Source organism: Ailuropoda melanoleuca, chromosome 7 (genome assembly GCF_002007445.2).
Source record: "Ailuropoda melanoleuca isolate Jingjing chromosome 7, ASM200744v2, whole genome shotgun sequence".
NCBI classification, from domain to species: Eukaryota; Metazoa; Chordata; class Mammalia; order Carnivora; family Ursidae; genus Ailuropoda; species Ailuropoda melanoleuca.
In genome coordinates this window covers 850,302-864,091 of record NC_048224.1, presented here as the reverse complement: position 1 = coordinate 864,091, position 13,790 = coordinate 850,302, and the positions used below count along the sequence as shown (strand labels likewise).

At 41.6% G+C, this 13,790-nt stretch overlaps 1 protein-coding gene and 1 pseudogene across 18 annotated transcripts in view; one reads left to right on the top strand and one right to left on the bottom strand.

The window, feature by feature from the left end:
- The window catches only part of KDM4C (lysine demethylase 4C), a 502,429-nt gene that overhangs the window by 377,143 nt on the left and 111,496 nt on the right, over window positions 1-13,790 (bottom strand). For 17 of the 18 annotated variants that reach the window (XR_004626454.1, XM_034663835.1, XM_034663840.1 and 14 more), the window contains 2 exons: window positions 12,316-12,476; window positions 3,231-3,406 (listed from right to left, as the gene is read on the bottom strand). Coding sequence is in view for 17 of the 18 variants with exons in the window: in XM_034663835.1 (XP_034519726.1) it covers window positions 3,231-3,406; window positions 12,316-12,476 (337 nt within the window). In the remaining variant the exon portion in view is untranslated. The remainder of the gene's footprint in view (window positions 1-3,230; window positions 3,407-12,315; window positions 12,477-13,790) is intronic. The other variant, XM_034663844.1, reaches the window with a different exon arrangement.
- LOC117802970 lies at window positions 1,108-2,376 on the top strand (annotated as a pseudogene).

Sequence of the window (13,790 nt, the reverse complement as noted above, 5' to 3'; positions counted from 1 at the left end):
CAAATGGTTAAGCATCTGACTCAGTTTTGGCTCAGGTCATGATCTTGGGGTCCTGCGATCAAGCCCGTGTTGGGCTCTGCCTTCAGTGGGAAGTCTGCTTCTCTCCCTCTCCCTTTCCCTCTGCCCCAACTCATGCATGCTCTCTCTCTCTCTCTCAAATGAATAAATAAATCTTTAAAAAGAAATGTAATTTATAATAATAACAGTGATGGTTTCTAAATATATTCACAAATTCTTTAATGCTCCTCCCTTCAAGAAATGGAGCTTAATTCTCATCCCCCTGATGATGGGCTGCCCTTTACAACTGGCTTGTAACAAATGGAATATGGCAGAAAGGACATGAAGAGATACTGTGGCTTCCATCTTGGTTACTGTCTTGGATCACCTGCTCTGGAAGAAGCCAGCTGCTGCAACATGAGAAGCAGTCCATGCGGCAAGGAACTCATGACTCTAGCCAACAGACACACAAGCGGAATAATCTTGGAAGAGGATCTTCCAGTCACAGTCAAGCCTTCAGATGATAACAGCCCCAACTGACATCTTGACTGCAACCTCATGAGAAGCCCTGAGCAACAGCCGCCCAGCTAAGCCACTCCCAGATTCCTGACCTACAGAAACTGAGATATTAAATAAATGTTTGTTGTTTTAAGCTATAAGGTTTGAGGTAATTTGTTACACAGCAAAGGTATAATTACAATACAGCTGATACAATAATGGTGGCCCTTCAAGTCATTCAAGGGTTTTCTTTTTAAATTACTCATATTCTAAATATAGAATTTATCATTTGAGACTTAAACACTGTCAGGGGTATGGTGTGCGCTTTGCAGCACTGGTGGGCTGGCACAACTGACGTCATGGAAGGCAGAGGGAAAAGCTCACCACCCTGATGGGTCCTTTCCCAAGCCCCTAGTGGCAGCAGGGGACTTGGGGACCAGTGAACACACCCCAGGTACGAGAAGAGCCTCTGCTGCCTGCCCTGCTTCACCATGCCCTATGCCAGGCATAGCTGCCCCAGCCCCAGATGCATCAAGTGAAGGAGGCAGAGGAGGGTGGCGTTATGGGCCTGGGTCTTACCCTCCATACCCAAGGGATGAAGACACTCCTGCCATGGACAGCCTGTGCCAGCCACAGCCCCAAAGTCAGGCTCTCCCTTAGGCTCTTTCAGGTTGCCAAATCCTGTGTCGCAGCCCTCGGATCCTGGCTGGGCCAAGATTGGAACAGAGAATTACCTGCCCTGTCCCCTGCTACCCACCTACGACAGACCAGGAATGCCTGTTAAGGCCTTGGCAGGGAGCGGGACCCCCAGGGCCACAGCCACTTCCACCAGAGCCAGCCCACTGTGGTAGGGCTTCAGCGGGCAGGATGGTGGCGAGCTGCAGCTGCTGCAGAGTGAAGATGTTGCAGCACTGGTCACCAAAGGGTGCTAGCAACTCGTGCCCCAGGGCACCAGGCCTGAGGTTCCAAAATGGAAATGGACAGAGGGTGGTGGGGATGCCCCTGCACCCAAGCAAGCAGGCCTCGGGGCAGGGAGGAAAACCAGGAGGCAGAGGCCAAAGCAGAGGGCAGCATGGGTGCAGCACTGGCACTGGTGAGGTTAGCGTGGGGCTGGAGGACGAGGTGCTGCTTGTCGTACCCAAGCACCTGGCCCTGGACTATATTGTGCTCTGCATGCAATACTATGGCATCTGTGTCAAGGACAGCTTCCTGGGGGCGGCACTGGGTGGCCAAGGTGGAGGTCCTGAAGTAAGAGAGGGCACCAGCATGACAGACAGCTAGTAAGCCAGCAGGCTATCCCACCACACAGCATCTGCAAGGCCGAGTGCCTCAGGAGAAGGCCACAAGCCCAGCTGCTGAAACACTGGGGTCCTCATGGTCCACATGGCTTCTGTAATCTGCCACTGCATTGGGTGCTGGGTGGCTATGTCATCAACGGGCGCATCAAGGCCATGATGGTGTCTTACTCAGGCAATAGGCTGGGGTACATCAGGCATGTGGACAATCCCCACAGCAATGGGCAGTGTATCACCTGTAACTATTACCTGAATCAGAACTGGGACATCAAGGTGCATGCTGGCCTGCTGCAGATCTTACCTGAGGAATGGCCTATGGTAACCGACGTAGAGCCATTCTTTGATGGGCTGCTCATTTTCTGGTCTGATCAGCAGAACCCCCATGAGGTGTAACCACCCTATGCCACCAGGTATGCCATCACTATCTGGTTATTTTGATGCCAAGGAGTAGACAGCAGCCAAAGACAAGTTATCAGCTAGCATCCAGAAAGAAAGGTGCCCAAGAACCTGTGTTACAGCCCACTACACCCCCATAGTGGCCAGCCCCAGAACTGCAAGGACAGACAGCCTGCCCGGACTTCAGGAGAGCCTTTGGCCCCATGCTGCTGGCCCAACAACCTACCAGTCTCAGTGCCTGCTCCTTTTCTGCCACTGCCACTGCTTCCAGCTTTGCCTCTGTCCTGACTAGTGTGGAGAGCTCCATCTGACACTGAGGACCAAGAAGGAGCCCTGCCTGTGATGGGAGCTGGGGTTGTGACCCGGGCAGGGGCCAGGTTTGGGAGCTACCATCACTGAGCTGGGGGCCTGTGGTTTACCCAGTCTGGTGTGGAAAGCTGGAAAGAGCCATTGCCACCTTCCACCAGGATGCAGGCTTGGGGGTTGGGATGTCATGGCCTCTTGCTGGTAAAGGTTTGTTGGCAGGGAGTATCCCCAAGCCCCTCACTCCTCCAGCCTGAAATGCGAAGTGATTCCCCAACCCCTATGGCCATGGCACCTTTTGGACTACGCTGCCACTGATTGGGCAGGATAAAAGCTGCTGGGAGGAGCTTGGGTGTGAAGAGTCCTATCAGCCAGAAAAAAAATAAAAGTTTACCTCAGAGCTGGAAAAAAAAAGGCTTAAACGCTGTCACACAAAATTTGCCTAACAAATATGAATCATGTGTAGAATCAAAAATACTCATGGCAACTAAAAGACAGAAAAAACTATTTACAGATATTATGAATAAGATGATAAAATGAGAAACAATTTCCTTAGCAGTAAACTAAATGTAAGCAAGCAACCACCTGGAGAACAGAAAACAGAAACAGTTAAATGAGAACTGAAAGAAGACTTGCAGGAGACTCCTGCTTCTCATCACAAGCTCCTCCGTCTACTTGATTTCTTACCATGCTCATGTATATCTTCGAAAACCATAAAAGTAGCAAACTGCATGCACTCACTTGCCACTGTTAGCCAGCTGCCTGAACTCCTTCACTGTCATGGCTTTTTTCTGGATGTTGTATTGAGTGAACAGTCCCGACTGCCCTGTGACCATCTGCTGAATCGGTGCTGGAATAAGCAAATTATCAATGTCATCATAGCACTGCCTTGGCTTCCATTCCTGAGGAGGAATCACCTAAAAATAAAATAATAAAATAAAATATTATCTGGAAAACATTCCAGGTAGTCATTTAGCTTTGATATTCCAACAGAATACAAGTGAAGAATATCTTAGCATTTCTATAATAAATGTGTAAAAGAACTGTGAAGATTCAGATTAAGGGAAATGCCAGTATTCTCCTAAATATTCACCTTACTGATATGATTTTTTTAAACAAAATTTATTTAGCATTATACCAAACAGTACTTTTATACCAAATACTGTAATTTTATTAACTTATTTTTTAGTTGATACTACTAATCTCTCAATTTTAAAAGTAAAATTGAGAGACACATAGAAGCAAAATAACTTGAAGTTCAAATAATGCTTGTATTAATATAATAAAAAAATAAGCAAATATTTGTTTAGTCAGTATTATTTTCTTTAAATACCTCTCACACAATATGGCAAGTAATAGAGTGGTTTTTTGCTAGTAAATGCTTAACAATCAGTTTTCTGGGAAGGTGGAGAAAACCTTGATTTGTATGTCTTGCTTATTTCCATGATATAACTACACTCACCATGGCTAATTTTGAGATTACCAACATGACATCACTAAACATGAAGTTGAAAAGAGATGTGTTGGGGCGCCTGGGTGGCACAGCGGTTAAGCGTCTGCCTTCGGCTCAGGGCGTGATCCCGGCATTATGGGATCGAGCCCCACATCAGGCTCCTCTGCTATGAGCCTGCTTTTTCTTCTCCCACTCCCCCTGCTTGTGTTCCCTCTCTTGCTGGCTGTCTCTATCTCTGTCGAATAAATAAATAAAAAATCTTAAAAAAAAAAAAAAAAGAGATGTGCATTGTCAATGTTTATGTTCCTGTATGAGGCTGTTCAGCACACCACTCTTTTCCAACAGTATTTAAACACTTAATTACAACAGTGAAAATATCATTAAGCAATAAGACCAAAAATCTATATGCATACGATTAAAAATCAGAAGGGACAAAGTTATTAATTAAGTCATGATTTATAGCTGGAATTTATTCACCTTTAGAAATTGTTTTAATTTTTTAAGATAAACTTTAAAAAATTGCAAAATACAGAGAGCACACATTAATAAACACATAATTACAAATATATAACTGTGAATTATTATAAAGCAAACACCAGAGTACCTCCAAGTGCCCTCCAAACGCCTTCCTCTCCCGGCCAAAAGGTAACCACTATCACAGCATCTATGGTATGCATTTCCTTTCTGGGGTTTATAGTTTTATGCCGGGGTAGCATCCCTAGCACCGATTTTTGAAATGTATGGAAATATAATCATCCACATATACATATCTTCTTCAAGGTTTATCTTTTGTGTTTTACTCAATATTTTTATGAGATTCAAATATGATGTTCTATATAGCTGAAGTTCACTGATGCTCATTCCTACTCAGTACTCCTTCATACAAATATTTATTCATAAATGGGAGACCATTTAGTGCTCACTTGTTTTTTTCTGATTATTGGCTTTTGCAAATAATACTATTAATATCGTGTGCATTTTCTGCTGCATAAGAGCACACAGTTCTCTAAAATAAACACATATCTACAGACACTCCTATCAGTGAAATTACTGGGACACTGGATATGTATAGATCAAATTTAACAGTTATTACTAAATGTTTATCAAAGTGGTTGCGCCGCGCACCTCAGTGGCTCAATCGGTTAAGCAGCTGCCTTCGGCTCGGGTCATGATCCCAGGGTCCTAGGATCAAGTCCCACCTTGGGCTCCTTGCTCAGCGGGGAGCCTGCTTCTCCTATTCTCCCTGTCCCTCCCCCTGCACTTTCTGTCTCTCAAATAAATAAATAAAATCTTTTTTAAAAAAAGTCATTGGGGCGCCTGGGTGGCACAGCGGTTAAGCCTCTGCCTTCAGCTCAGGGCGTGATCCCGGCGTTATGGGATCGAGCCCCACATCAGGCTCTTCTGCTATGAACCTGCTTCTTCCTCTCCCACTCCCCCTGCTTGTGTTCCCTCTCTCACTGGCTGTCTCTCTCTCTGTCGAATAAATAAAAATAAAATCTTTAAAAAAAATTAAAAAAATAAATAAATAAAAAATAAAAAAAGTGATTGTACCATTTCCCACATCCACCAGCAATGTATGCAGAGCTCCTGTTGCTCCCCACCTTCATCATCACTTTGTATTGTCGATCATTTAAATGTTAGTCTTTCTTATAGGTTGTGTAATGGTAGCCAAGTGTAGAGTTTATTTGCATTTTCTTAATTTCTTTTTTTTTAAGATTTTATTTGTTTATTTGACAGAGAGAGACAGCCAGAGAGGGAACACAAGCAAGGCGAGTGTGAGAGGGAGAAGCCTGCTTCTCCCAGGACCCTGGGATCATGACCTGAGCCAAAGGCAGACGCTTAATGGCTGAGCCACCCAGCCGCCCCATGCATTTTCTTAATTTCTAAAGAAACCTTTTCACATATTCACTGACTCTGTGAATACTCCCTTTTGTAAAGTGTTTTTTCAAGTCTCTTACCCATTCTACTATTGCATTGTTGGTCTTTTTGTTTTTCTTTTCCTTTTTTTTAAGATTTTATTTATTTATTTATTTATTTATTTATTTGAGAGAGAGAGAGAGAGAGAGAGAGAGAGAACAAGTGTGAGGAGGGACAAAGGGAGAAGCAGACTCCCTGAGGAGCAGGGAGCCCGACACAGAACTCTGTCCCAGGACGCTGGGATCATGACCTGAGCTGAAGGCAGACACTTAGCCAACTGAGCCACCCAGGCACCCTGTTGGTCTTTTTCTTATTAATGTATAGGGATATAGTCTGGTTATTCTTGGATGTGTGTATAGATATTTCTAAATATCTATATATGTGTGCATGTATCAAATATCTTCTCTTACCCTATAACTTGCCTTCCAACCTTTTTAAAGGTATCTTTTGATAAACATAAATCCTTAATCTTAACATAATCCAATTTGTTCATTTTTGCCTTTATGGGACTGCTTTGATCTTTAGTTAAAAAAATATATATTTTGGGGGGGCGCCTGGGTGGCACAGCGGTTAAGCGTCTGCCTTCGGCTCAGGGAGTGATCCCGACGTTACGGGATTGAGCCCCACATCAGGCTCTTCTGCTATGAGCCTGCTTCTTCCTCTCCCACTCCCCCTGCTTGTGTTCCCTCTCTCGCTGGCTAGCTGTATCTCTGTCAAATAAATAAATAAAATCTTTAAAAAAAAAATATATATATATATATATATATTTTGGGGGCACCTGGGTGGCTCAGTCGTTAAGCATCTGCCTTCACCTCAGGGAGTGATCCCGGCATTCTGGGATCGAGCCCCACATCAGGCTCCTCTGCTGGAAGCCTGCTTCTTCCTCTCCCACTCCCCCTGCTGGTGTTCCATCTCTCGCTGGCTGTCTCTATCTCTGTCAATGAATAAATAAAATACATATATATATTTTTTTCCTACTCTGGGGCATAGAGGCACTCTATTTTATATTCTAAGAGCTTTAAGGTTCTGTCCTTCATATTCACATCTACAATGTACCTGCAACTAGCTTTTGTGAAAGGTCTAGGTCAAGCTTCATCAGATGAGAAAACTCAGGGTCAAGAGAATGAGTGATTTGTCCAATGTACATAGCTGATAAAGGACAGAACTGACTCCAAAAAAAAAAAAAAAAATCAAAAGTGAGCTGTCAAGTCTCAAGTTAATTTAACTTTCATCAGCAATATGGAGATATTTCACATTTTATTTCCTCCAAGGTATGTTAGTTTAAAATGAGAGTAGACACAATCCTATTATATATATGCTATTTAAAACACATACTCAGTACTTTAAATGAATATGGACAATCATTAACAAATGCAGGTGGATAAACACACCAAACTGTCTTCATAACGTATTGAAAGGGGAAAGGGTTGTAAATACTTACTTGTTCTTCATCAGAAATAAGGGCAAGTAATTCAAAAAAATAAAACATGGATTGATTCAGGCTCTTGTTTAGAAACAAATACATCTACAATCAAAATTAGTATTATATTTTGAGTTTAATACTTTCCTGTCTTGATGTTGGCAAGGATGCAGAGAAAGGGGAACCTTCCTACACTGTTGGTGGGAATGCAAGCTGGTGCACCCACTCTGGAAAACAGTATGGAGGTTCCTCAGAGTTGAAAATAGAGCTACCCTATGACCCAGCAATTGCACTACTGGGTATTTACCGCAAAGATACAAATGCAGTAATCCGAAAGGGAACCTGCACCCCATGTTTATAGCAGCAATGTCCACAATAACCAAACTATGAAAAGAGCCCAGATGTCCTTCAACAGATGAGTGGATAAAGAAGATGTGATACACACACACACACACACACACACACACAATGGAATATTATGCAACCATCAAAAAATGAAATCTTGCCATTTGCAACGACACAGATGGAACTAGAGGGTATTATGCTAAGCAAAGTAAGTCAATCAGAGAAAGACAATTATCATATGATCTCACTGATATGTGGAATTTGAAAAACAAGGCAGAGGACCATAGGGGAAGAGAGGGAAAAATGAAACAATACAAAACCAGAGAGGGAGACAAACCATAAGAGACTCTTAATCTCAGGAAACAAACTGAGGGCTGCTGGAAAGGAGAGGGTGGGGGTAATGGGGTGGCCGGGTGATGGACACTGGGGAGGGTATGTGTTGTGATGAGTGCTGTGTATTGTGTAAGACTGATGAATCACAGACCTGTACCCCCGAAACAAATAATACATTATATATTAATTATAAAAAAATAAATTAAATTAAATAATTAAAAATTAAAAAAAAATTTTCCTGACTTGTAATAAAGTTTTGTAGCAATTTTCTTTTCTAAATTTAGAGAAGCAACAAATACTATAAATTTACAAAAACTGAACATTATCTTTATAAATATTTCATGTATGTGTTCATTTACTTTTGATAAAAAGTGTTCAGACAGAACTTTAAAAATCTGTAAGTTCAGGTCTATAACAAAAATCTTATTTTTGGACTGTAATTTTAAATCTCAAGGCATCAGATTTTCTTACATAGGAAATGGCAGGAAATGGAAGCACAAGATACTTAGGACTTTGAAAGATTTCAAAGTTAAACTTTTACATTCAATGACTCTAATTGAAGGAAACCCATTCCTCCTAAAGCTTACCTTCTTGATTATTATATCAAAATAAAAACACACATTTTATTTTATATCACCATTGCCCCAATTCCAGCCTGCGCCCTATACTCAAAAGAAAATTTCTGACTGAAATCTGCATTTGCACTACTTATCTTGCAGTAAGTTGCTATTATCACCATCTACCTACTGAGGAAGAAGGAGTAAGAGGAACAGCAGTGCATCTTACAATCCTTCTTCATACCTGGAGGACAGAGATCACTGTCTATACTCTCCAGGCTATTCACAAAACTATGTAATGTGCATAACCTATGGCCCAGGATAGTCTATGTCCAGATTACTGCTGTGGAATAATTTCACCCACTTCATATGTAATAAAGGTTCATCATCATCTTTCTCCACAAAAACAATGTAAGTTTTACATTTAAAGAGACTCTCATTCTTTACTTTCCCAACTTGACAACCACATTTTAGATAGAAAGTCCGGGTGTCAAATCTCTCACTATGGAAATAGAAGTTACATCTAAAGTATAAATCTAAAAATTGTTGATAAAAGAAAAACCAAAACAGACTGTAATCTAAGGCCAAAGTCACTACTACTGCAACTACTCAACCATTCTCTCCAAATCATAAATTAAGACCAATTCATTAAATGGTGCATTAACAAAGAATCTCACGGGTGGCTCTGTCCCCAGGGTTTGCCCTCAAAGCAAACTAGCAGCATTAATACAGTTTTGATTTTTACAACTTGATTTAGTCCCATTTTACACATTTGCTCTTGCTGCAACTTCCAGGAAAAAAAGGCAAGTAGGTGAAACTGACTTTAATGACTTGGTGTAAAATATAACAAAAATGGCCCAAAAAACCCACAAAAAAAACCAAAAGAACAGTTCACTGTATTCCTAGTAGAAGCAAGAGAAAATTATCACAAGACTGAATAAATGAGCATCTCCAACTTTGTCAATAAATCTCACTCAAAAAAAAAGTCTAGACTCAGGTGTGTTTTGTTCCACATTCAGAAAACTAATTGTGGTTCTCATTAACTTCATCCTGTTACAGAACGCCAACAGCGGCACAGGTGTACTCTTGGGAGGGTGTGTACTTCTTCCCCTTCTCATGTTACTAAACGTGCTAACCTACCACAGGACACTCCCTAATCTCAGTGGAACACAGTAAAATCTATGTTTTCAAGGAACAAAAGGGGAGAAGACCAAGACAAAGGGCTGCATTCAAAGCCCAGAGAAGGGGACAACCAGTCACCCCCAACTTTCCTCCACTCAAATAAAGCCCAAAGCCTGCTAACCCAATGCTAGTTTATGATCAAAATTATATGTGTCAACTAATTCTGAAATGATATTCTCTTCAACTCAGGAATGATTTTTCTCAAAGGGGGCACTTAGGGGGATGGTTTTTCTCCAGATCAAAGATAATCTGAAGTGTTGAGGTTCCAAAAGTGGGTTCTTTAAAAACTAATAAATAGGTTAAACTAAGGATTCCTCACCCGAGAAATTCATTATAAATCTCTTTACTTTTCTCCCTGTTTCCTTATCTTCCTTTTCTGTCTCTCACCCATACCTAATAAACTTTCACTCAACTTAATATCCCCAAAATTTTAAACCTTTTCTAGGAAGGACTTGAACCATACACAACAAAATGACAGGCCTCAGGGGATAGACACCAGCACAATCCACGAATTGGGTTATAAGCAGGAGCATCCAGATGCAGGAGGACTTGAATACCAGCCAACCCCTGCAGTTCTGGGAGTTCTCTCCTCTGATGTCTGCTCTTAATGCTACTGGACCTCCCCTTGGAGATGGGAATTCCAAGATGACTCAGCCACAGTCGAGCAAGCTCTGGCAGGGCACATGAATTTATACACAGTGATGGTGACAAATCTGTAGACACCCAGATTACAAGCTTAACATTTCGATAATAAAATGAAGTAAGCGCAATAAAACCTATTCTTCTGCGGGAACTTTTTTTCCCTCCCTCACCCCCTAGCCTCTTATGAGATAAATTTTTAATTGAAATATATTTCCAGGGACACCTGGGTGGCTCAGCTGGTTAAGCATCCAACTCTTGATTTCAGCTTGGGTCATAATCTCAGGGTCATGGGATGGAGCCCCATATCGGACTCTGCGTTCAGCATGGAGTCTGTTTGTTCCTCTCCCTCTGCTCCTCCCCTTACTCACACGTGCTCTAGCTCTAAAATAAATAAATAAAATCTTTTTTAAAAACATTTAAGAAAAAAGAAATGTATTTCCATTATATAAGGAACAGATAATCCATCTCAGGGTGTGATCAAATGATGAATTATATAGATCATCTCTCTTTCAAAGTTCTAACTTTGGGTCTATGGGTGAAAAACTGCAGTACAATCTTCAGTGCCATACTGTGACCCTCAGCATATCACAGCTACCCCTTGACAGGATCCCTGTTTCCACTCTGTCTCCCCACGATATTCATTCTTCATGTAGGAGCCCCCGTGACACTTTCAAAACAATGTCATCGGGGTGCCTGAGTGGTTCAGTGGGTTAAGTGACTGACTTTTGATTTCAGCTCAGGTCATGATCTCAGGGTTCTGGGATCAAGCCCCACATGTGGGTCCTTGCTCAGCAGGAAGTCTGCTTGAGGATTCTCTCTCCTTCTGCCCACCCCCGACTCGCGTGCACACATGCACTCTCTCTCAAATAAATAGCTTTAAAAAAAAATAATGTCACAAAAATAACAATCACACAAATAGCCACCATGTCCTTTTCTCCTTTGCTTTAAGTGCATCAATGCTTCCCACTGCACTTAGAATAAAACCCCCAATCCTTACTAACACCAGACAAGCTTGGTATGATCTGGCCCTTCCAGGGCTCTTATACCTTACTTACCAACCCCTTCCTCTGCACACCGAGCCCCAACTCCACAGATCACCTTCCTATTCCTCCCATACATGAAGCTCAGGTCAGCCTCTAGGCCTCTGGACTTGCTATTCTTTCTGTCCCCACATCTTGAAAAAGTTGGTTTCTTTATATCCTTTGGGTCTCTGCTTAAATGTCCTTATCTCACCACCCTAAGAAGATACCACTAGAATATAAACTCAACAGGGGCAGAAATGTGGTTTTTACTATCCCATCTCCCCTATACACACCCTAGCACCTGGCATAATACCTGGTATGTAGTAGGCACTCTCCACACTTAATAAGCAAGTAATTGAAAAGAAAACAGAATAGGCAAATCTACAGAGAAAGAAAATAGATTAGTGGTCACCTACAATTGAAGGGATAGCAGGGAACAGGGAATGACTGCCAATGGGTACCACTGAACTGTACATTGTAAGTGGCCAAATTGTATTTTATGTGAATTATATCTCAATAAATCTGTTATATTTGTAAAAGGGGAAAGAGAGAAAGAAACAATAGAAGGAAAAGAGGAGAGAGAGAGAGAGGGAGGGGAACAGTTAAGCTTCCGGTTAATAAGAGTCCTTTATGAGAGAGTGATGAAAGCTATGAATATGCTCGCCTCTTTCTGAAGCCCACACATGGATCTCTTTGGTTTCTAGAAGCCACACGTGTTTTGTTAAAAAAAAAAAAAAAAAAAAAAAAAAAAAAGCCCTAGAATACAACCTATCATAAACAGTTAAAAGAAAAATAAGACAATTCTTTGAAGAAATCAAATGCTTTGCATGGATTAATGAAAACAAATCTTGCAAATATCTTCCTCTGGAATAAACAATTTCCCATACCATAAAGACTAAGAGTACAAAAAAAAAGGCCAAGTGTTTTTGGTTTTAAAGGATGTGAGAATAATCACCTTTGCAAGACCTGCTCGATGGGCTCCTTTAGACTCCATGTATGCGAGGTATTTGTTGAACTCCCGGAACTCCTCCATGGAGGGTCTGAAGGTCATGATCTTACAGCTGGGGTTCAAAGGACTCTCCACCTCGGCCACCTCCATGATGGCTGGGGCAGTCTCTGCAGAGGAGATGATGCAGTCATCAGCACTGAATTATTGTGTGCTTAAGGCTGGTGGTCATTTCTCCCAAATAGCATGTAAGCACCCCATCCCCAGCAGAAACTCTTCTCTTCTAGTTTTACCATTCCCTCTACCACCCCTTCAGGGAGACTTCCTCATCTCTTCCTAGACTCCTGGGAAAAGAACCTACCTCTAGTCATTCCTCCTTCCAAGTTCCTATTCCTGGCAAATACTGACCTGATTGTATTGCTTACCTCCTCAACATCCTTCATAGTAAGAATGAATTTTCTAACTTTCCAAGTTTACAAAAGGTATTGTTCCTATGTACCAGTTCTGAAACAGACTCTCTCATACACACACCTGTATAAGGGCCTAACCTAGGATGAGCAGTGAATGGACAATGCTCAACATCCCCAGCACAGACTTTTCAGGTGTCATAATAAGCTTTCCTACAATAATTTACAAACTACCCATTCAGCAAAACTACCGAGCACCAGGCTAAAGTACTAGAGACAGAGAAAAGGGTAAGATTTATCCTCATCATCCAAACTCACTACCTAGAGGCGGAACAGACTTCAATACAAAAGTGTACACAGGCGGGGGTAACTAACTCCACCTAAATTACTCAGAAATGACTTCAGAGTTAAGACTTATTAGAAGGTGTAGGGGGTTGCCAGATAAGAGAAAGAGCATTCCAAGAAGTGAAAATATTGGGAAATATTGTAACGATAGAGTTTAGTTTGCCTGGAGCGTAGGAAGGAAAGATTACAGAATATCAAAGTAGAAAAGTAGGCAGTAGGCTGTGCTACAAAAATATGAACTTAATCTTGCTGACAACAACTAGGATGATTCCCTCAATATGTACTGAACACCTAATACACACAAGAATGCAAAGATGAGTAAGAAGCACTGGGCTGCCTGCCCCAGAAAGGAGTCCCATGCCCACCCCACTTCCAGAAGCAACAGTAGTCCTGGCATCTGACAACCCAAACAACAAATACTCTCAGAACAAAGCTCTCTCTCTCTTTTTTTTAATAAATTTAATTTGCCTGACAAAAAGAAAAATTGGGAAGAGATGGAATAGATAAAGGTGAAAACATGTTATGGGATAATAAGAGGTTAAAACAGATCGGGGCTACAGATAAAGAAGTGATCATCATTCATTAAAGATTTAAATAAGCATCCATCTCACAAAGTACATGTGAGGAGAATCAAATTAACCCTGCCACCCACTAGGAACTTAAATATAAAAGAGAAAATAGTCTGCATGGATATAGATATATTAATACATGACAGAAAATACTCTATATTCT